Here is a 24,097-nt window from a genome sequence, read left to right on the forward strand (position 1 = left end):
CACTAGAGAGGTGGGACAACTCAGAGGGGCAAATATTCGGCCATTACTTGAGAAAATGGAAGGCAGATTAAAGACCTGGGCTTCGCTTCCATTGTCTTTAATGGGAAAAATAAGCTTGCTAAAGATGATGGAACTACCGCGCTGGCTTTATGTGCTCCAGCAGATTCCATTCTGGCTGACCAAAAAGGAGGTGCAACTAATCAATCGGGCAATACGAAATTTTGTGTGGGGAGGAAAAAGGGCACGCGTATCCTTGATATCCCTGATGCGCCCCTATGACCAGGGTGGCTTATCTTGCCCCAATTGGAGAGAGTACAATTTGGCCTGCTTGCTACGACATATACAGGACTGGCTGCGGGGCACAAGTATGTACACTCCGTATGAATTTGTTAAGGAGTGGACCTATCCCTTTAGACCAGAAAATCTACTCCAAATTGAAGCAGCAAGAGTTCCGTCATCTTATAAACGTAACATAATACTACAAGAATGTAGAAAAGCTTGGAAATTTTTGTGTACAGAAAAATTGGGATGTTCAGGGTTAAATATGCAGTTTTTGACCTTCAGAGGTAACCCACTATTTGAAATAGGGCTCTCAAGCCCAGTGTTCCGAGCATGGGAATTAAAGGGATTAACTAGAGTGGCACAGCTGTGGGACGAGAGCATTGGGTCTGTGCGGAGTTTCAGTGACATACAAGAAACCTTTGGTATAGACTCGAAAGATTTCTATGCCTATCTGCAAGCTAGACACCATATGACTACCATGCATAGACCTTTGGGAAGCGGACAACAGTTGAAGATGTTACCGGACTTCTTTATTCCTCCGGGTAAAACTTTAAAATCTTGCTCACACTTCTCCAGAGCATTAAGAGACTTAAGACAAGAAGAGACTCTGGTGGCAATCCAAACCACGTGGAAGGACCAGGCTGGAATTTGCTTGACTCTGAAGGACATAGAACGGATATGGTTGGACTGTTTGAAATCTACAGAAAATGTCCTTTTGAGGGAGACAGGATACAATGTTTTACGTTGCATGTACATGTCCAGAACCAGGATGTTTATTGCCAAACTCAGCAATACGGACAAATGTTTGAAATGCAGCCAAGAACCAGGATCACTAATGCACATGTTCTGGCATTGCGCCAAAGTACAGCAGTATTGGACACAGGTGACTGATGCACTGAGCCAAATTTTACAAATTGCTGTACCTCTGAAAATGGAGGTTTGCCTACTACAATTCTTTCAAGGCACATTGGACAATTTAACAGATTGGGACAGTTTATTCTTGAGGAAAGCATTATTAGTGGCGCTACCACCCATCATGACTGAATGGATTACCATGGATATGCCACGAGTTGAACAGTGGAAACACAGGCTCTTCAAACTTTTGCAATTTGATTATATGACAGCGAACCTCAAATCTCCAGAGGCAAAAACAAAATGCCAAAAGATTTGGGATAAATACTGGAACACTCTCACATTACCCATGCAAGACTGTGTTAAGAAGGGAACTATCCCTTAACTGTACGAAACGGACTAAGGAAGTAATGATCACTGGATGTACGGATCCCAGGGTGGGAGGGGGGTGGGGGAAATGGTCAAGGGAGGAAAATTAAACTTCGAACTGCAATATAGCACAGCTCACAAAACCGCTAGGTAGTTTGACGAATTATTGTATACCAGATGTATGTATGAGATCAAGCGTATGTAATATGCGAAAGGTTTTGTTACTATGGTTTTCTTTTACGATGTAATAAACATTTATTACAAAAAAAAACAAAACAAAGGGATGACCTTTTTTCGTGGAAGGAATTTTATTTAAAAAGCCCGACTCTGGCCGAGTTTCGCCAAACAAGGCTGCATCAGGGGCTCATATCTCAATTGCTGATTACATAGAACTGCATATCCTATGCAATAAGTGGGACGGCAAGCCAAAACCTTAGTTGTGCTCTCACTGCGACTTAAGCTAGTGTGTCAAGTTAGGTATAGTAATCCTGCTGTCTCCAATCTTAAAGTGTAAAGAAACTCTTACACCGCAACAGTTTACCACAAGCAAAGATCTGTTTATAGACACTATAAACTTGCCACACTAGCTTGACACACTAGCTTAAGTAGCAGTGAGAGCACAACTAAGGTTTTGGCTTGCCGTCCCACTTATTGCATAGGATATGCAGTTCTATGTAATCAGCAATTGAGATATGAGCCCCTGATGCAGCCTTGTTTGGCGAAACTCGGCCAGAGTCGGGCTTTTTAAATAAAATTCCTTCCACGAAAAAAGGTCATCCCTTTGTTGTTTTTTTTGACTTGGCTACGTGGGACCGCCTCCCGATTTGTTTTATTGTACCACAGATCAGTCCAGATGCCCGCCCAGAGTAAAGGTTGTGCAAATGGTGAGTCCGCTCGAATCCTTTTATCCTTCATTTTTACTGAAAGATTGCGTAGCAGAACAAAGTTTTCAGAGTGCTCTTCACCTGTATATAGTTTTTTGTAATCCATTTCCTTAGATTTGATCTAGCCATTGGATTTGGATTGCTGTTAAAAGTTAAAATTCAATTTCTGCTTTGATACTGTTTAAACTGAAGGGGGCCACAGGTGGTGCACCGTACTTACAAGGGGTACCCTTCAAGTTTTTCCTGTCTCCATCTGCTGGAAGGGAGGCAAAACCCAGCAGTCTGGACTGAACCGTGGTACTACAGGAAAGAAAATTAGCAGGTAAGAACAAATGTTCCTATATACACGGCCTGGACATGTATATTGGGTATCCAGAACTTTTTTTTTTTCTTAAGATTTTATTATTTGCATGATGCTTTCTGTGGTTCTTCCTATTTTGTATCGCGACAATACTAACAGGAGGAACCACAGAAAGCAGGATTTTGGGGTTTTTTTTGGTATAGCCCTTGACTGTGGCACCCTCTGACTTAATATCACGGTTCAATTATGCCGGCGTCCGTTTTCCAGGAGCGGCGGCTGTCAGCGGGTTTGAGAACAGACACCGGCAAAATTGAGCGTTGGCTGTCAAACCTGCTGACAGCCGCCGCTCCTGTCAAAAAGGAGGCACTAGGGATACGTTAGTGTCCCTAGCACCTCCTTTTACCACGGGCCCTAATTTGCATGGGCCACCCTTCTGAATCGCGTGCCCAGGAGAGTGGCCTGTGCGCGCGCTGGGAGAGTGCTCGCCCGCTCTCCCGCATGTTTTTCTGAATCAGCCTATTTGCAAAAAACATCAAAAGACAAATGTCTTGTTGCAGCTCATCCAAGCATCTTACTATGATAACAAGCTATTACAGCAGTGCATCAGTACACTTTTCATGTTTCTAACAATTTGCATACATACCTGCTTCCACTACTGTACAATATTCCATACATTGATGACCAACTTGCTCCCCAAGACTATAAGAGGAAAAAAAAAAACCACATACCACTGTTTAGTTTTTTTTTTTTTTTAATACATTAATCAACTTGTCTTGCTAATATGGATGTGAATTGCTCTTCTAGACTGTTAATATTATTCTGTCTAATCCCTGCCAGGCATAAGAAAAGGAAAATTGGTTCTTACCTGCTAGTTTTCGTTCCTGTAATACCACAGATCAGTCTAGACAAGCAGGTTTTATTAATCTCTACCAGCAGATGGAGTAGAGAACAAAAAACTTTGGGCACTGCCACATATGAGTGTGCCACCTGCAGTCCCTCAGTATTAATCGATACCCAAGCCAAGATAAGAAAAAATAAAAAGAGCGAACGAGGCTCCCAACATGGATACCCCTGACTAACTAGATAGCCATGCAGAAACGCTAAACCTAGAATCGAAGCCAAAAAATGGCAAATCTGCTTTGTAAATAAATACAAACCATCTACAGAAAGATCATTGGTGTGGGCTCAATACTATATCAAATATAAAACTAGTGAAAACCAACCCTATTAAATTGAATTGAATTTAAACACCAAAAGCACCTGTTATATTTTCTAAACTTCTAATCACAATTTTTTTAAAAATTGTTTTAGGATGAAGGTGGAGACCGCCGAGTAGGAGGATGCGACTGAACACCGATGGACCTTTATAGCGAATTTGACCCTAACAGTGAATAAACATCTTTTCGGCAAAGTCAAGACAACCCTTGAAAAAGAAAGTTTTTCGAAACTTGTACATGTCAGGGGTTTTTTCCATACGCATAGAGCTTAAGAATCTTTTAAAGCCAAGTACTTGCGGCAGTGGCCATTAAATTAAGAAGCCTTTGTTGGCTCGATATATCTATCTTATTGAAATTATGAAAAATTGGGTGAATTTTTACACATTTGAGCACAACTAAGATTAATACATGGGAGGTTGGATGGTGAGTTTATGATTAAAAATGGAAAAGGTTTGGCCAGGATGGTTGCACCTTTATAATATATGAAACCACCACCTTCATCCTAAAAAATTTTTCAAAAGAATTGTGATTAGAAGTTTAGAAAATATAACAGGTGCTTTTGGTGTTTAAATTCAAATCAATTTAATAGGGTTGGGTTTCACGAGTTTTATATTTGTAGATAAATACAGCAATAGACCAAGCAGTCTTTCGGCAGAGATCTTCAGGGCGGACCTCTGGACTGATCTGTGGTATTACAGGAACGAAAATTAGCAGGTAAGAACCAATTTTCCTTTCCTGAACATACCCAGATCAGTCCAGACAAGTGGGATGTACCAAAGCCCTCTTACACTGGGCGGGAACCCGAAAGACCTGCTCGAAGAACACTCTCTCCAAAAAGGGACCACCTCCGGGGCCCGCACATCCAAACGGTAATGCTTGGTAAAAGTGTGCAATGAAGACCACACCACGGTTCTACAGATCTCTTGGGGAGACACCAGCTGACACTCAGCCCAGGACATCGTCTGAACTCAAGCTGAATGTGCTTTAAGACCCACTGGAACCGCTCTTCCTTTTGATACATAAGCTGCAGAGATAGTCTCTTTCAACCAACGAGACAAAGAAGCAGATGCCTTTTCGCACTTTTATGCTCCCCCCGAACAGGACAAACAAATGATCAGAACAAAAAGTGTTAGTGACTTTCAAGTAACATAATACCACCTGTCTCACATCCAAAAGGAGAAGTTCTCATCCCATCGAGGGATCCTGAACAACTCCACTGATTGGTTTACATGAAAAACCGAAACCACCTTAGGAAGAAACGAAGGTACCATACTCAAGGACACTGTATCGGATGATATCCGGAGAAACGGATCACAGCACAAAGCTCCTGCAATTCCGAAATCCTTCTAACCAAACAGATAGCTACAAAAAACAGACAAGTCTTCAGCATCAGGATCTTCCAGTGGGAGCACTGAGAGGAGAGGATCCTCTTGCTGGTGGCTGAAAGGAATCAGTAAGTTTTTGCTTGGGACATTGTCTTTTTCAAACGTATTGGGGTAAAGTTAACTATTTGGGAATATTATTTAGTGTGTTTGTGCTTTTAATAGTCAGTAAGGCAGCAAATAAACAAGTTAGACTATTTTTAAATGGTCAGTCAGTAAGGCAGCTAGTAAACAGTAGTTAGTGTGTTTATTTTTAAAAGTCTGTAAGGCAACTAGTAAGTAGAACTGAGTGTTTGTATTTAAAAAAAAAAATTAGCCAGAAGCTAGAAATAAGCTAGGAGTAATGTATACCTAAGTAAAAAGGTTGAAAAGTTCAGTTCAGTTACTCACTTTGGAAAGGTGTTGAGGTAGTGTGATTTGGTTTGATTAGGTACCAACATTTGATAATCAAGAGAGCAGTGAGTCATTCTGGCTGACTGAAGTTAAACTGTTTGGATTTCCCAACCCACCCACCCCTAGTTCATCCTTTAATTTATAGGCAGGTGCCACTTTCACAAAAAAAACAAAAAACAAAAAAAACTTTGAGAGTTTGATCAGTCCCTTGTAGGCCACTACCAGACATATAGTGAATTCACTAATACATTTAAAGGACGTTAATTAGACATATTCCTACTCCCATAGCAACCTAAAACTTAACTAGGAACTGAACAAAATTGAGATGAAGGCAGCAGCCCAGCAGCAAGACGGGGGCTTCCCAGTCTTTTGCATCGAGTGTCACATGTATGATTTTTTACCCGCCGGTGAGAAGTTGTACATGTGCATGCGATGCAAAGAGCTCCTGGCTCTCAGAGAACGAGTCCGATCTCTGGAGTCTAGAGTGGCAGACCTGGAGGAGCTGAGGCAGTCAGAGGTATATAGATGAGACCTTCATGGACATAGTAGCCAAGTCCCAACTTCAGAGCAGCCCTGGTGCTGCCTTGGAGGAAGGTCTCATGATTGGAGAGCATCAACCGGGTGCAGCAGAAAAGGATCCTGTAGCAAGGACCTGCTCTCCAGGTGATGCATTGTCCTTTCGCAGTGAGGATATCTCCCCAAGGCCTACTGCCCAGGAGGAAAGGGTTAGGTCGGCCATCATAGTTGGTGATTCGATTATTAGGAATGTAGACAGCTGGGTGGCTGGTGGGTTGAGGAGCGCCTGGTAACATGCCTACCTGGTGCGAAGGTGGCGGACCTCACGCGCCACCTAGATAGGATTTTAGGCACTGCTGGGGAGGAGTCGGCTGTCGTGGTACATGTGGGTACCAAAGACATAGGAAAATGTGGGCGGGAGGTTCTGGAAGCCAAATTTAGGCTCTTAGGTAGAAAGATTAAATCCAGAACCTCCAGGGTAGCATTCTCTGAAATGCTCCCTGTTCCACGCGCAGGTCACCAGAGGTAGGCAGAGCTCCGGAGTCTCAATGCGTGGATGAGACGATGGTGCAAGGAAGAGGGATTCAGTTTTGTTAGGAACTGGGGAACCTTTTGGGGGGGGGGGGGGGGGGGGGGGAGTCTCTTCCGAAGGGATGGGCTCCACCTTAACCAGGGTGGAATCAGACTGCTGGCGCTAACCTTTAAAAAGGAGATTGTTCTAGTTTAAAAGCTGCTCTAAGGGGAAAGCAGACAGTCGCTCAGCAGCGCATGGTTCGGAGAGAGGTATCTTCAAAGGATACTAATGATGCATTAGAATTAGGGCATCCCGACTGAGGTTCCAATAATAAGAAAAGTAGTCCAAGTGCCTGTAACTAAAAACTCACCTGAGCTAAAAAATTCTAACTTATCCCTATCAATTAAAAAGCAGAATGAAAATACAAACAAAAAACAAACTTTGAAATGTTTGTATGCTAATGCCAGAACTCTAAGTAGTAAGATGGGAGAATTAGAATGTATAGCAGTGAATGATGCCAGACTTAATTGGCATCTCAGAGACATGGTGGAAAGAGGATAACCAATGGGACAGTGCTATACCGGGGTACAAATTATATCGCAAAGACAGAGAGGAGCACTCGGGAGGAGGTGTGGCACTTTATGTCCGGGATGGCATAGAGTCCAACAGGATAAACATCCTGCATGAGACTAAATGCAAAATTGAATCTTTATGGGTAGAAATCCCTTATGTGTCGGGGAAGACTATAGTGATAGGAGTATACTACCGTCCACCTGGTCAAGATGGTGAGATGGACAGTGAAATGCTAAGAGAAATTAGGGAAGCTAACCAAATTGGTAGTGTGGTAATAATGGGTGACTTGAATTACCCCAATATTGACTGGGTAAATGTATCATCGGGACACGCTAGAGAGATAACGTTCCTGGATGGAATAAATGATAGCTTTATGGAGCAATTGGTTCAGGAACCGATGAGAGAGGGAGCAATTTTAGATGTAATTCTCAGTGGAGCACAGGATTTGGTGAGAGAGGTAACGGGGGTGGGGCCGCTTGGCAATAGTGATCATAATGTGATCAAATTTGAATTAATGACTGGAAGAGAAACAGTATGCAAATCCACGGCTCTCGTGCTAAACTTTCAAAAGGGAAACTTTGAGAAAATGAGAAAAATTGTTAGAAAAAAACTGAAAGGAGCAGCTACAAAAGTAAAAAGTGTGCAAGAGGCGTGGTCATTGTTAAAAAATACCATTCTAGAAGCATGGTCCAGATGTATTCCACACATTAAGAAAGGTGGAAAGGCGGCAAAACGATTACCGGCATGGTTAAAAGGGGAGGTGAAAGAAGCTATTTTAGCCAAAAGATCTTCATTCAAAAATTGGAAGAAGGATCCAACAGAAGAAAATAGGATAATGCATAAACGTTGGCAAGTTAAATGTAAGACATTGATAAGACAGGCTAAGAGAGAATTTGAAAAGAAGTTGGCTGTAGAGGCAAAAACTCACAGTAAAAACTTTTTTAAATATATCCGAAGCAGAAAGCCTGTGAGGGAATCAGTTGGACCGTTAGATGATTGAGGGATTAAAGGGGCACTTAGAGAAGATAAGGGGAATTTGCAATGTATGGATTAGCAAGGTTGAAGCTGAACCTTGAAAAATGAAAAGCTTTGCCTACTGATGATATAGTGCGAACAACTTGGGAGGGGACTTTTCCTATGCGCTGGGTCTCGGAATCTTATCTATCTGGGCATTATTTTACCTAGGGATGTGGAGCAAATCTCAGTCAATTTCCATAAGATATTGACAGAAACGAAAACTTACTTCATGGCTGGTGAGATTTTCCCCTGTCCTTGACAGGAAGGGTGTATCTGTTCCAAATGATTATAGTGCCCAAGTGGCTATATATGTTTCAAACCCTTCCCTGCCATTTAACAAAAAGAGATATCTGTAGATTGGAAACATCACTTCGAACTTACCTGTGGAAAAATGGTAAACCACACATCGCGCTATGTAAATTAATGTGTCCTTGGAAAATGGGGGGGGGGGGGGGGGGGGTATGATGATGTGCAAATCATCATACCCATTCAAGGCTCCCTCTCTGACACCCTTGAATCCTGGGGAAACCATCTCGCTGCCATCAACTCCTTACTTACCAACCTCCACCTTGCTCTAAACACTGCCAAAACTGAACTCCTCCTCATATCTCATCACACACCCCCCCCCCCCCCTACCAATCCCGGACTCACAATTGACTCTGCTATCAAGATTCCTCATGCACAGCCCTGCGCAAGGAACCTGGGGGTCCTAATCGACCAACAACTGAACTTCAAAAAACATATCAGTGCCATACTCAAAGAGGGTTTCTTCAAACTTAAAGTCTTAAAAAACCTGAAACCTCTCCTTCACACTAGTGACTTCCGCACTGTCGTCCAGGTTACACTGGCATCCAAGATGGATTACTGTAACTCCCTCTTTCTTGGCCTACCCTACTCCTCCTTAAAGCCCCTCCAAATTCTACAGAACACTGTAGCCAGAACCCTCTCCAACGCTCATAAATACGACCATATTTCCCCTATACTGAAGGACCTACACTGGCTCCCTATTCCCTCCCGCATCCTCTTTAAATCCCTGACCATTATCCATAAAGCCTTATATTCCCATCACTCCAACTGGCTGGTAGATCCCCTCCAATTTGCCTGCTCGAATCGACCGACAAGGACCACTAACAAAGGGTCCCTCCATGTGCCATCCTTAAAGATAGCACACCTCACAGCTACAAGGGATCGGGCGCTCTCCATTGCTGGACCTATGCACTGGAACTCACTCCCAACCCACCTCAGATTTGAACCTTGCATCACCAAATTCAGAGCCCAGCTCAAAACCTGGCTATTCAAACAAGCCTTTCCCCAACCCCCTTGATGAATATTGAATTGTGATGGATCATGACCTGAATGTGACTATGAACTTGTTCTTATGACATTATAGTTCACTTGTTAATTGTTCCTATGCTTCTCTGCTCTCCTATTGGTTTTTTGTACCTCCTACCCTTCCCCTGTTACTTGTAATTTCCGTTGCTTTGTTCCATGTAAACCGAGGTGATGTTTCAACTAACATCGGTATAGAAAACTCTTTAAATAAATAAATAAAATAAATAAATAAATAAAGCGAAGGAGTCGGGTGGCAGGTTTGAAATTGAAGGAGTCATGCACTGGGATGCATCGGTTGGCGAGGTAGGAGCTCTGGTGACGCGGGCACTGTGACTTGGGGAGGGGAAAATGAAGGAATGTGACATCATGACATCACCGCCCAGGGTGGCTGGATACCCTCACACAGATGCTGGCTCTACATTTCATGCCTGTAGAAAGGACTGCAGCCCCTGAAAAAAATTCCAACCAAGGGAATAGCCACTATTAATTGCATCAGTAGCATGAGATCTTCTTAGTGTTTGGGTACTTGCCAGGTTCTTGTGGCCTGGTTTGGCCTCTGTTGGAAACAGAATGCTGGGCTTGATGGGCCCTTGGTCTGACACAGCATGGCAATTTCTTATGTTCTTAAGAAAAAGGTGAAAGATTCCATGGCAAAAGCAGAGGGCGGCGTTCTAGCATCCACTAAGTACTCCTCCCCTGTTGATGATCCAGTTAGTGGGGGCCTCAAAACCAGGAGAAAAACATCTGACACATCCCACTCTGGTCTCATTCCCACTATTTTAGGGTAGGGCCGGAGAACTCCCCCTGAGCCACCAGGCAGCACCGACACAGTTTAGAGGGTACAATGTCCTAAAATGGCAAGCAGCAAACAGGCTTCTTTATTACCGGCGCTATGGTATGCATCCACCATCAATACCCTCAACAGCATTTGACATCAAAGCGTCAAACTGTGCTTCCGTTCAAATAAGGATATCCAAGAAAAAGGAACATCTATCCCTGGATACCCAACTTGGACACCCAAAAACTGGATGCACAAAAATTTTTGGACATCCAAGTATGCGGCCCCGGCGGACGCCCCACCTGGATACAGGCACGAACCGACCGCAGGCCCAGATGTGCGAACATGCACAGAACAAAAACGTGTGAAGACTGCCACAGCCTACCATGCAGCACCACAGAAAAGCTTCAGAATGGGGCCTAGCCTTAAAAGGCTGCTCAACCCACCAGACTACTGCGATCCCGAGCCCTCCAGGAAGCGGGAAACAGAGTTGGAACAGTGTGCTCAAACTCGGAGACCGGAAAGTGGTGGGATTCTTAATACTCTCTACCCCCTTACTCTCTTGCTGTTGCAAAAATAAATAAAACAACTTCACCTGTGCTCAGCCCGGCTTGGCCGAGTACAGCTCCGGTCTCCGGCTGAGATGGGCAGAGGGCTACGGCCTTTACTGCTATGCATGGCTTCCTGCAACCACTAGCCTTTCAGCTGGATCTCCCATCAGCTATGTCCATGTCGAGAATCAGCTACTGGACCAAGGCACTTGACTATAGGAGCGATCGAATGGATATCACCTCAGGAGAAATTCAAACGAGGGAGTAACCTTTTGGTATCATCTCAGGAGAGTGATGCATATAGTCTCCTTTAATTTCTTCAAAATTATTCAGAGTCGTTAAATCACAAGTGGATTGTGATAAATTGCAGGACTACCATGCGAGACTGGAAGATTGGGCATCCAAATGGCAGATGAAATTTAATGTGAATAAGTGCAAGGTGATGCATATAGAGAAAAATAACCCATGCTGTAGTTACATGTTAGGTTCCATATTAGGAGCTACCACACAGGAAAAAGATCTAGGCGTCATACGGATAATACATTGACATGGTCGTCTCAGTGTGCGGCAGCAGTCAAAAAAGCAAACAGAATGTTAGGAAGGGAATGGTGAATAAAATGGAAAGTGTCTTAATGCCTCTGTTGTCGCTCCATGATAAGCCCACATCTGGAGTACTGTATACATTTCTGGTCGCCGCATCTCAAAAAAAAGATATGGTTGCACTAGAGAAGATACAGAGAAAGGTGACCAAAATGAAAGGGGATGGAATGGCTCTCCTATGAGGAAAGGCTAAAGAGGTTAGGACTATTCAGCTTGGAGAAGAGACGGCTGAGGGGGATATGCTAGAGGCCTATAAAATCATGAGAGGTATAGAATGGGTAAATGTGAATCATTTATTTACTCTTTTGGATAAGAGCAAATTTGCTTACCATAAACGGTGTTTTCCGTAGATAGCAGATGAATTAGCCATGCTGTCTGGGGTACGTCTTTCATGCCACTTGGTGGCAGAGCTCTCTTTAAGTCTAGTAAAATCTTTCAGCTAGGAGCTCCCTCCTGCATGTTGCCAGTATTGCCTCAAGCTCCTCAGTCAGTATCAAAGCAAGTAAGTTAGGTTAGAACTGTCCGGGAAGGCGGGCGGGTCAGCATGGCTAATTCATCTGCTATCTACGGAAAACACCAGTTTACGGTAAGCAAACTTGCTCTTTTCATGTAGATAACCATCTGAATTAGCCTTGCTGTCTGGGAGTCCCCAGCTGATGTATTGAGCAGTTGTAATATGTCCAGAGTGTTGGATTTGCCCAATACTAGAGGTAATGGCGGACAGTTCCTATGAAGGCTTCGTTTCAGTAGAACTTGTGCTCTTCTGAAGGATAGTCCGTCCCATTAATGCGTCATCCGCTGCTTGTTTATCCAAACAATAGTGGGATGTGAAAGTGCGTAACGATAACCATGTCGCCGCTTTACAGATATCTATGATTGGTACTTCATGGAGGATGGCTATTGAAGTTGCTATTGCGCGTACCTGATGTGCTTTTGGTGTTGCAGGTAACATCTGTGATATTTGAGCATAGCAAAACTGTATGCATTTGGATGTCCATGTCTCTGTTACCGGCCGTCCTTGCGAATTTGGATTGAATGAAATGAATAGTTGGATGGCCTAGTGGGAGAATCTTTTGTAGTAAGCCAGTGCACGTTTACAGTCTAGAGTATGTAGTTTGCTATTATCATCATTGTGATGAGGTTTTGGATGAAACGTAGGTAAGGTGATAGTTTGGTTAATATGGAAACTGGAGATCACCTTTGGAAGAAATTTCGGGTGTGTCCGTAAAGTCACTTTGTCATGGTGAAATTGAAGATAAGGAGGGTAATGAACCAGGGCTTGTAGTTCCACTTATCTGTCTCGCTGAAGTTAATGCTACCAAAAAAAAAAAAGAGTACCTTCCACGAGAGGTAACGAAGGTGACAAGTTTCTAAAGGTTCGAACAGTGGAAGCATGAGCTGTTCGAGAACTGTGTTAATATCCCACGGCACCGGAGGTTTCTGTAAAGGTGGACGTAGGCACAATACTCCTTTCATGAATGTCGAAACTAAAGAATGACATGAAATAGGCTTTCCATTAAGAGGGATGTGGTAGGCTGCGATAGTGCTTAAATGTACCCGTAAAGAGGAAGCGGAGAGTCCGTCACTGTATAGGAGATGAAAGTATGAAAGAAATTGTTCTGGTGAGCAAGTGAATGGGTCTGTTCCTGTGGATAAACACCAGGAGTTATAGCGAGTTCATTTTCTTTGGTAATTGAGCCTTGTGGAAAGTTTCCTTGAGGATAGTAATATACCCTGGAGCAGCGGTTCTCAACCGGTGTGTCGCGACACACCAATGTGTCACCAAGCACCGGCAGGTGTGTCGCGGCTCCCGGTGTCCCACTGCCCCGCTTGTGCTTCCCTTCTCCCCAGGGGCAGGACTGAAGAGTGGAAAGATGCTGCGTGCCACCGCCGACTGAAGACTGGAGAGACCTGCGCGCCGCCTGCGGGGCCGAAGAAGGGAGAGACGCTGCGTGCCGCTGGCGGGGCTGAAGAAGGAAGCGATGCTGCGCGCCGCTGGCGGGGCCGAAGAAGGAAGCGATGCTGCGCGCCACCGCCGGCAAAGACTAGCGAGACCTGTGCACCGCCGGTGGGGCCGAAGAATGGAGACACTGCGCGCCGCCACCAGCAGCTGAAGAGTGATCTGTGCGCCACCGCCAGAGGCCAGGCCGGCGGGACGAAGAGCAGAGAGACCCTGCACACTGCCGGAGGCGGAAGGAGAGACATTGCACGCCGCCGGAGGTCAGGCCAGCAGCGACTGATAAGTGGAGGCCAGGCTTATTGGGCCAAACAATGAGAAGAGGCTCCATGTGAGCTTGTGTGTGTGGTAGATTGGGTGCATGAGTGGCAGCTTTGTGTGTGTGTGTGTGTGTGTGTGGTAGAATGGGTGCAGGAGTGGCAGCTTTGTGTGTGTGTGTGTGGTAGAATGGGTGCACGAGTGGCAGCTTTGTGTGTGTGTGTGTGGTAGAATGGGTGCATGAGTGTGTGTGTGGTAGAATGGGTGCATGAGTGGCAGCTTTGTGTGTGTGTGTGTGGTAGAATGGGTGCATGAATGGCAGCTCTGTGTGTGTGTGGTAGAATGGGTGCATGAGTGGCAGCTCTGTGTGTGTGTGGTAGAATGGGTGCATGAGTGGCAGCTTTGTGTGTGTGTGTGTGTGGTAGAATGGTACCTGGGTGCATGAGTGAGAGCTTGTGTGTGTGGTACAATGGGTGCATGAGTGGCAGTTTTGTGTGTGTGTGTGTGTGGTACAATGGGTGCCTGGGTACTTGAGTGGCAGCGCTGTGTGTGTGATAGAATGGGTGCCTGGGTGTGTGAGTGGCAGCTTTGTGGGTTGTGGTGGAATGGGAGCAAGAGCATTTGTGTGTGATTGACAGCTTCTATGTAAGTGACAGAGCATTGTGTGATTGAGAGACTGGTCAGAGGTGATGTGTTTCTGTGAGAGACAGACAGAGATTGGTCAGCGAAGTGATTGGTGTGTGTGAAAGAGAGACAGAGACTGGTCAGCGAGGTGACTGGGTCTGTGTGAGAGACAGAGACTGGTCAGGGAGGTGACTGGTGTCTGTGTGAGGAAGAGATACTAGTTAGGGAGGTTACTGGTCTGTGTGAGACAGGTTGTGGGCCCTAAGGAAGAGGACTGTGAGGACAGAGCTTCAGCAGCCACTGCTGCTTCTGGTGAGTGCCTTTGGCCTTGGCCTGCGAGGGAAAGGAGAGGAGAGTTGCTGGAGAGGGTAAGTAAAGGTGGCTTTTTAAGCTTATTTTTCTTGATTGACTGCCATTTTAATTATTGGGTATTATGTGATGTGTCTGCTGTTTTGAAATATTTTATTGATATTTGGACAATGTGTAATCATTTTTATGAGTTTTTAATTGTTTGATGTTATTTTGTTCATCAGCTGTTTTATAACATTTATTAGTATAGTTTTACAATTGTTTCTAAGTGGGTTTCTATCTATAGCAACTTGGCTTGCTCTGTTTTCCTAATAGGAGGTGTATTAGTGTTTAGGGCCTGGTTAAATATTTGTAGTGGTAAATTACTATCTTTTCATAAGGCCGGGGTATTGTGCCTGCCAGTAAAGAGAGAGTTTGTTTTGCTTTTACTGAGATGTCATCAGAACCAGAATATCTTTTTTTGTATGGTAAGTTGTATGGGTAATGCCCTAGTTCTGCTTTGCACCCATTTTTGGGGGTCGAGGGGGTTCCTGAGGATGCAGAATGTATATTTACATTTTGCCCCGTGACGGTCACATGTTCAGTGTGTCACACATGTGAGAACCATCTGTCAGGTGTGTCCTGGCCGAAAAAAGGTTGAGAACCACTGCCCTGGAGAGCAGGAGAGATGTTCAAATGTTGGTATGCGAGCCTCTCAATCTCCATACCGAGAGGTGTAAGGAAGAGTGAAGGGGATGTAGCAGTGATCAGTTGTCCTGTGTAAGAAGGCGATCGCTGTCCCCCCCCCCCCCCAGAGGCATTGGATTGCAAATTGATAGGTGTAGGAAGTAGCTGTACCATGGCTGCCTTAGCCATGCCGGTGCTACGTGTATTAAGATCCGCTTGGTCTTCGATACACCTCTGAATTGTTCGAGCGATGAGAGATATCGGAGGAAATGCGTACAATAGATTGTGTCCCCAACTGATTAAAAAGGCATCTGGAGCGAATCTGTGTGGCTCGGGTAAACGGAGCAAAAAGTCTTTAGTTTTGTGTTGACATCTGTTGGAAAGAGATCTATGGATGGGAGACCCCAAATTGAGAATATGTGACTGGTCACTTCTGGGTTTAGTTCCCATTCATGGGGGTGAAAATTCCTGCTGAGTCTTGTCTGCTCTTGAATTGTGAATGCCTGGTGGATAAGTCGCCTGTAGGGAGATGAGCCTGCAGTGGGCCCATTCCAGAATCTGAACAGTTTCCTTGCAGAGGTTCCATGAACCGGACCCTCCTTTGTCGATGTTAAACATTGTAACTTGATTGTCCGTGTGAATCATTACAATTCTTTCCTGAAGGAAGTTTTCGAAGGCTCGAAGGGCGTAACGTACCGCTCGCAGTTCCAAGAGGTTTATGTGCAGTGTCCATTCGTATGAAGTCCACTGACCTTGTCTCTGTAAGTGGTTCAAGTGTGCTCCCCTTCCTGTGGGGGATGCATCTGTGGTTAGTATGATCTGATGTCGTAATGGGCGTAAGGGGGAGCCCGTTTGCAGTTTTTCTGGAAGTATCCACCACTGCAGATCATGTTTCATGCTGTTGATTAATGAGATGGGGGAGGGGGGGGGGGGTCGACAATGGTTGGAGAAATTGGTCCCATTGATGTTTTAACCCCCATTGGAGACTGCGCATATGGAGGCGCGTATTTGGAATCACATAAATGGATGCAGCCATATGTCCAAGAACAGTGAGGACCTGGCGCGCTGGCACTATCGTAATGTGAAGAGTTGTAGCTACCGTTGAGAGGGTTAACGCTCTCGGATACGGCAGGAATGCTTTGTCTTGGACTGTGTCTATGAGGGTTCCTATAAACTGTTAAGTCTGAGTGGGTTCCAGATTTGATTTTTCATAGTTGATGAGAAGGCCTAGATTGTCTAGGCATGAAATCGTTTGAAGAAGATTGTCCTGTAATAGTGCTTGATAGCCTGCTACTATCAGCCAATCGTCTAGATAAGGGAATATCTGCACCCCATGTAGTCGAAGGTGTGCCACCACCACTGCCAGGCACTTGGTGAACACTCTTGGGGCAGAGGAAAGGCCAAATGGAAGGACTTTGTATTGGAAGTGTTGATTTTCCATCTGGAAACACAGGTAACATCTGGAATTGGGATGCATTGGAATGTGTGCATATGCATCCTTCAGGTCCAGTGAACACATCCAATCCTTGGGTTGAAGAAAAGGGAGAATGGATTTGAGAGAAGTCATTTTGAATTTCTCTGTCTGAAGATATTCCACTCACTGGAATGCTCTACCTACAAACCTCCGCCTTGAGCCCTGCCCCTTTAAATTCAAGAAAATGCTATTTACTTGGCTTTTCCACCAGGCATTTCCTGACTAGTTCCTTGTAACCACCGCCACAGTCACCCCCCCCTTCACCTTGCATATAACCTAATCCCCGCTCTAAGTACTATGTTAATATGTTATCACTCTAGTTCTACTTTTCAGGCCCACAAATAGAGCCTCCTCCTAGCTGCAGCATCTTTGTTGCAACTTGTTATTCTTGTTGTCCCCTACCCCTCTCCCTGTTCATTGTATTTTCCACTTATTGTTCAAATGTAAACCGATATGATGTGCCTTCTAATATCGGTATAGAAAAGCTGGCAAATAAATAAATAAATAAATAATATTTGTTGAGTGAGCGGAGGTCTAAGATTGGGCGTAGTCCTGATTTCTTGGGAATTAGGAAATATTGGGAGTAAAACCCTAGATATTTCTCCGGGTAAGGTATCTTCTGAATACAATTGTTCTGTAAGAGAAGTTGTATTTCTTGCAGAAGATGAAATTTCTGAGATGCAAAAGCTTTTTGATGGATTCGATGTGGAAGGGTAGGAAGGGAGGAAAAATGGAGAGAATATCCTTGTTGTATTATGGATAGTACCCATTGATCCAATGTTATCTTGCTCCAGGCTGGAAGAAAATTGGATAATCTGCCCCCTACTGGTGGTGGTGGCAGAACAATCTTTAAAAACCTGATGCAGGTTTTGCTGGTTGAGGATCAGTCTGTTGTCTAGGTTGACGGGGGTTTTTGCTCACTGACGAGGTGCTGGTGGTTGATACTGTTATTGCCTTGGTGGATAAATGTTTGAGGTTTATAATATGGTTTCCTGTAAAGAGCAGGATTAGTGTATTGACATCATGTTGTGGTGGAATTCTGAGGTGCTGTTAAAGAAAGGACTGCAGTTTTTTGTTCCTTACGTTTTGTAACAGTAGCTGTAAACTGGTCCCCAAACAAATTATCCAGGCGACAAGGTAAATTTGCGAGTTTGTCGTGGACATCATCACGAATAGCACTGGAGCGTAACCATGCAAGACGTTGTGCCACTAAGGCATTTGCTGATGATTTAGCAGATACTTCAAACCCCTCATGTACTGATCTTAAAAGAGGTCTTAACCCTTCTTCCAAGTTATACTATGGAATGGGTAATGTGTTATCCGGAGATCCTTGTTGTAGGTGTGGTTTTAATGCCTGAAAGCTCTCAAATTGAGCTATATAAAACTGATGATTTTGTATCCTGGCATTGAGCATTGCGGATTGGAAGGACTTCTTAGCGAATTTATCTAGGGACTTATTTTCTTTAATTGGAGGAGTGTTAGAATGTATTTTTGCCTTATGAGCTTTCTGCATTGCAGATTCAACCATGACTGATTGGTGTGGAAGTTGGACTGCAGTATGAAAGGCAGAATCTTTCATCCAGTATTTAATGTCTACCTTTCGAGATGTTGGAGGGGTGGATAAGGGAGTGTCCCATGCTTTTTCCTTTAAGCTTGTTAAAACCTGGTGTTGCGGCAAAGCCACCGGCTCATTGGGAACATCAAATATTTTCAGGATGCCCAACCTTTCTTGTCGGGGGGTCTGGGATCCTCTTGGTTTCAATGTTCAATATCTGACCAACTTTCTCAAATTGAGAATATGAGAGGTCCTCCGGAGGGGAAGAAGGTTGTGGAGGTAAGTCTGGTGGATCAGAGGGGTAACCCATTGAGGAGTTCGAGGTAGTATCTGAATCTGAAATGTCCTCTGTTATTGGTAACTGTGAAGGTGGGAGGCTTTTTGGCGCCGTACTAGGTAATGCTGGATCTTCTGAAACAGTTAATGGTTGTTGTGGAAGACCTGTGTGTGGTACTGTCGATGTTGCTACCGACTGTAAAAATTAATTAAGAATGGTGGTGATTTGAGACATTGCTTGTGTCGCTAATGCCAACACAGATGGCTGTGGAGATGGTGCAGGCATTAATGGTGGTTGTGAAGGCAAAACATTTCCTGGGATCTGTGTAGCAATGGGTGATACAGAAGCAGAAGACGATGATCCCGGTAATAGAGATGTGAATTGGTGATAACTCGCCCTCTGATTCTACCAACAAGGGTGTTGAAACTTGTTTCTTCCCTTTATGACCAGAATGGTGCTTCTTTGGCAATTTAGGAGTGGGCTGCGTTGGGGAAACCTCCGGTACGTTGATAGGAGTGGGTTGCATCACAGGTGGTCGCTCGAAGCAGATTGCGTCACAATGTCCTCTCTGCGTCGATGTCGAAAGCTAGTGGTCAAAGGACGGTGTCCTGACCTGGGTGGGGGGGTCAACTGAAGAAGCTCTCCTCGATGACGGGTCCTTCTGTCTTCGCTTCGGACCTGGAGAGGAGCGAACAGAGGCTTCAGAAGTGGCATATGAGCCTGAAGCTCTGGACCGTAAATCTTGGATCTTTGCGGCTCACTGTCTTTGAGCCCGTGGGAACATGCGTCCGCAGTCCACATGGTTCTGTTGATCATGTTGAGGTCCGAGACACAGGTAACAAGATGAGTGGCCATCTGTGGCAGACGTAATTTTGCCACACGAGCAAAATTTAAAACCTGGAAGAGGCATAGCTCAGCAGACCTCAGAGATGTTAAACTGCTGCTTTTTAAAAAATCTTTTCTTTTAACTTTTGTCAGAGTTTTTCCCTCACAATTTCAGTTTCTCTCAGGAGAGAGGAGCTCCGCAAGGCTAACGGTCGCGCGGAAAAAAAAACCTGACTGAGGAGCCTGAGGCAATACTGGCAACATGCAGGAGGGAGCTCCTAGCTGAAAGATTTTCTAGACTTAGAGAGAGCTCCCCCACCTAGTGGCACGGAAGATGTACCCCAGACAGCATGGCTAATTCAGATGCTTATCTACATGAAAATAGAAGGACTAGGGGGAAATTCCATGAAGTTAGCAAGTAGCACATTTAAAAATCAGAGAACATTCTCCCTCATTCAGTGCACAATTAAGCTCTGGAATTTGTTGCCAGAGGATGTGGTAAGGGCAGTTAATGTAGCTGGATTTAAAAACGGTTTGGATTAGTTCTTGGAGGAGAAATCCATTAATTTTATTTATTTAAAAGTATTTATATCCCATCCCTCCCAAGTTCGGGTCGGGTTACAATTTTACATACATAAGTCATTTAAATAACATTATTAAAATAATAAACAGACATCTTTAAAAGGAAAATACATGCAGGCTTCAAACAATAAATAATTGAAAGCTAAACTAAGATATAACTAATTTGCTTGTGAAGTTTGGCATAGATCAGGAAAGGCCTGAATAAAGAGATAGTGTTTGATGGCTTTCTTGAACAGGTTATCTGAGATTAAACGGACTTCTGGAGGGTTTGAGTTCCAGAGTATGGGTCTAGCAACTGAGAATGCACGTTCTCTGGTGAATACTAGTCTAGTAGTTTTCGGTGATGGGACTTGAAGTAGGAGTTTTGTTTTTTGAGCAGAGATTCCTACATGGGGTGGTTATGTGAAGAGAAGCAGAAAGCCAGGAAGTGATATTACTGTAGATAATTGTGTGAAGAATCATCAGGGTTTTAAATTGTATATGCCATTTAACAGTCAGCCAGTAAAGTTTGTGAAGGACCAGGGAAATGTGTTCTCGGAATTTGGTATTATGTATATTATGTTTAGTAACTGTAATGGATGAGTAGTGATTTGTGGTAGGCCTAATAGTAAAGAGTTGCAATAACCAGTGCCGGAGAGAATTAGTGATTGTACAATTGCGCGGAAATGAACCAGATCAAATAGTGGTTTTACATGTCTCAGTAGCTTTATTTTCTAGACAGAATTTCTAAAGAAAGTTTTGGTGTGTGAGTTAAGGTTCAGTTTTGTGTCGAGGATAATTCCTAAATTACTATATGTATTGTACAGTTGTCATATTGAATGGAAGAGGGGATGCTTTTGAAGCGAGGATTTCCTATTAAATCAAGTGGACTTAGGGAATAGCCACTGTTTTTACTGGCATTAGAAACATGGGATCTACTTAATATTTTGGGTAATTGCCAGGTACTTGTAACCTAGATTGGCCACTGTTGGAAACAGGATGCTGGGCTTGACTGACCCAGTATGGCAACTTATGTTCTTATGGAGCCATGCTTCGTTAAGTTCAGCAAAAAAAGCTAAGGCATATTTTTTCAGCCAGGCCTTCTCATAAGATCTACATCTTCAACCTAACTTCCAGAACCCTTTGTGAAGGACTGTGTTATACACAACAGGGACACAACTGGGTCTTGAAACTATTTACAAATGGTATTTCCTATACGGGATCCCAATTCTTCATTAAATTGCAAATTCTGATTTGACTGTAAGCTGTTCTATTGCCTCTATTTAATTCAATTTATTGTAATCTGCCTTGAAACCAAGTTTGAGAAAAGCCAGATGTTCATAAATAAATTGCGACTAATCTTCCTTCCAAACACAGCTCTAACACTTCTGCCTTCAGCACTATTCACACTTAAAGCAGACTGAAGAAACACTACATTATTCCCCACCACAGTTGGGTGACAGTGTAATATTCAGAGAGATGCAAGCTGTGATAGCTAGGGAATAGTACATCCGGAACATCTCAGAGAATTTTGCAATAGAAGCAAAAACAAAAATCACAGCCACTCTTTTCAAAACTGGAGATTCTTCTTTCATCGGTCTCACCCAGAGATGAAAGCAGCCCCCTCCTTGGGTTATTGTGCTACCAGGATGCTGCTATCACAGGCCTCTTGAAGAGGCAGTCTATAATGGAAGGGAGAAGAGCAATACACTGTAACCTGCCAGAGCTGCCTGGGAGAGCTTTTCTTCCAACTGCCTCCCCCCAGAGGAGAAAGGCCCTATCCCTAGATTCCTGTGCCTCCAGGATACTGCTCCCGCTGAGACTTCTCCCTTCCACCCACAGACATCATCATGTACCTCTGGAACAAGTGGCTGGGAGAAAGCTTCCTCAGGAGTGAATTGGGAGAACTGGGTGTTTTCTTAGCTGGGCTGGCAATATTTTGTTTTTTAGGTTAGCAGCAAGAGTGGATATTTTTGGATCTTCCTTTTTTCAAATTTAATATTAATAAGTAGATTGTTGTGTGGGATTGTAAGTTTAATTTATTATTTTTGTCTGTATTTTGGGGTAGAGTATGTTTTAGGATTTTTTACCACTATATTTTATAATGTGGCTTGCCTGTTGTAAATTTTGTATTATTGTTTACAGGGGGAGGTAATGTTATTTTTTTCTTAAAGATGTGCTGTGCTTGAGACAGTTCCTGCGATGCTATACAACTATACGAAAAAGGAGACATGATGGAAAACCAGCAGGTAAAATGGGGAGCAGAGCCAATGACCTGCCATTGCAGGAAGGAAAAGACAAGCAGGCCTGAGGTAGGTATGAGAAGCGCAGAGGTGGGGAAAAAGCAGTAAGAAGAGGAAAAAAATATAGGAAAGGAAACGGGGCATTAAAACCATATTTTGTGGGACACCATAATTTAGAAACTTTTTTTGCACCAGTGCTTCTTAGTAAAGGCTGTGGGCAAGTTGCGTTTCTTCCTGTTTTCACCTTACCTTTTTGGTGACTACCTGCCTGAAATGTGTAACAATGGCTATATGGCCACTTGTGGGATTATAATGTGTGCCAAATTCATTCAGGCATTGCAATACAGTGCACTCGCCTGAGTTGGCCGTGCATCCATAACCCCTTATGCTACAAGGGGATTAGCACGTTCAAAACGCACATCCAACCCCTGTGAAGTTAATAGCGCTCATCTCCCCAATTAAAAAAAAAAATCTGCGCCCCATGCACACATTTTTACCTTCAGAAATTAACACTGGGTGCCCCGGAGAGGTTGATCAGCACGTGTTGGGAGAGCAGGCGCTCAATTATGAACAGCTGTTTCCCACCCACCCACACACACACTTTGCATCGGCCTGTTACTGCATTCCCAACCCCTTCTCTTACCTCAGTGTGACCAAAACTGAAGTATTCCACTTTTTGGGGGAGGGAGGAGGAATGGAGGGCTGTGATTAGTCTGGATTTGTCAATAGGCATCCATAATGTTTGTGCCTAGGGCGGCACACATTTAGGGGTAGCAGGTTGGCTAAGATTTGCTGCCTTCCAGCTCTGCTGAAGCTCATTCAATAGAGAGCAACCCTCTGCTACCCTATAGTAAATCCTTGCAGAAGATGGGGGGTGAAAACACCAAAGTGTCTAGAAGCAGAAAAATCCTTAATCTGTTCCTAGTGGTGCTGGTGGCAATTTCCTGATTTTACTTATTACAAGGCTATCAAATGTCATCTTCACCTGAATCTAACATCATGCCTTGCGCCCACCCATAAATTACTTCCTTCTACTTGTTTCTCTAGCGATACCAGCCAGACTCAGCGCTGAGCTTCCCCACAGGCTCTAGTACAGAGCCAGTCCAGCCACCAACCTGAGGAGCTTCGGGAAATCTTCCTTGAGTGAAGTAGGGAGCCGAATCACCGGGGCCTGCGTAGCACGTACGCTCCCCAGCTGCTCGCACACAGAGTCCAACACTGGAGGCGACAGAGGCTTTTCCATGCTGCGGCCGGTTACTGGCAGCCCTTTCACGCCCCTCTGCTGCGGCCCACGTCCACGGAAACCACAGCAGCCTAAACGACCACCGTTCGAAATTCGCGCTCCCGGAGCGCACACCTAAGCTATCTCGGGAGCCAACCAATTAGCCAGCGCGCAGAACGGAGCACTTCGTACACGAGCACGCAACGGCCCCTAACTCTAGCCCAGTGTTGCCAACCTCGCTTATTTACCGCGAGATTGGGCTTCTTTTCCTAGTCATTCGCGGTTTTTTTTCCGATTCGCTAGTTGCTTTTAATTGGGCTATTTTTTCTGCCAGTCGCGTTTTTTTGGGCTTGTTGGGCGGGACTTGTGCTCTGAATCATGTTACAGTGATTGGCTGCTGCTGCGATGAAGCCTGTCCATAGCAGGCACACCCTATCCCTATATTGCAGCAGTAAGCCAATCAGAGCAGGAGCTGCAAGCCTTGTTGATGCACACGTCAGAAGCACATTTTGTGGGCAGACCCAGCCAGCACAGCATCGCACGTAGGCAAAACGGTAAGGCCAGC

General features: G+C 44.4%; 1 protein-coding gene across 4 annotated transcripts in view; it reads right to left on the reverse strand.

Moving 5' to 3' along the window:
• The window catches only part of CENPH (centromere protein H), a 131,334-nt gene extending 107,474 nt beyond the window's left edge, over positions 1-23,860 (reverse strand). The window contains exons 1-2 of one of the 4 annotated variants that reach the window (XM_029575755.1): positions 23,426-23,860; positions 3,332-3,387 (exon numbers count right to left, since the gene is read on the reverse strand). In XM_029575755.1, the coding sequence (XP_029431615.1) occupies positions 3,332-3,387; positions 23,426-23,553 (184 nt within the window). In that variant the 5' untranslated portion in view covers positions 23,554-23,860. Of the gene's footprint in view, positions 1-3,331; positions 3,388-22,953; positions 23,161-23,425 lie in introns of those variants that run through there. The other 3 variants (XM_029575747.1, XM_029575767.1, XM_029575761.1) reach the window with 3 other exon arrangements.
• Positions 23,861-24,097: the final 237 nt, after the last annotated feature.

Source organism: Rhinatrema bivittatum, chromosome 1 (genome assembly GCF_901001135.1).
Source record: "Rhinatrema bivittatum chromosome 1, aRhiBiv1.1, whole genome shotgun sequence".
Taxonomy (NCBI): domain Eukaryota; kingdom Metazoa; phylum Chordata; class Amphibia; order Gymnophiona; family Rhinatrematidae; genus Rhinatrema; species Rhinatrema bivittatum.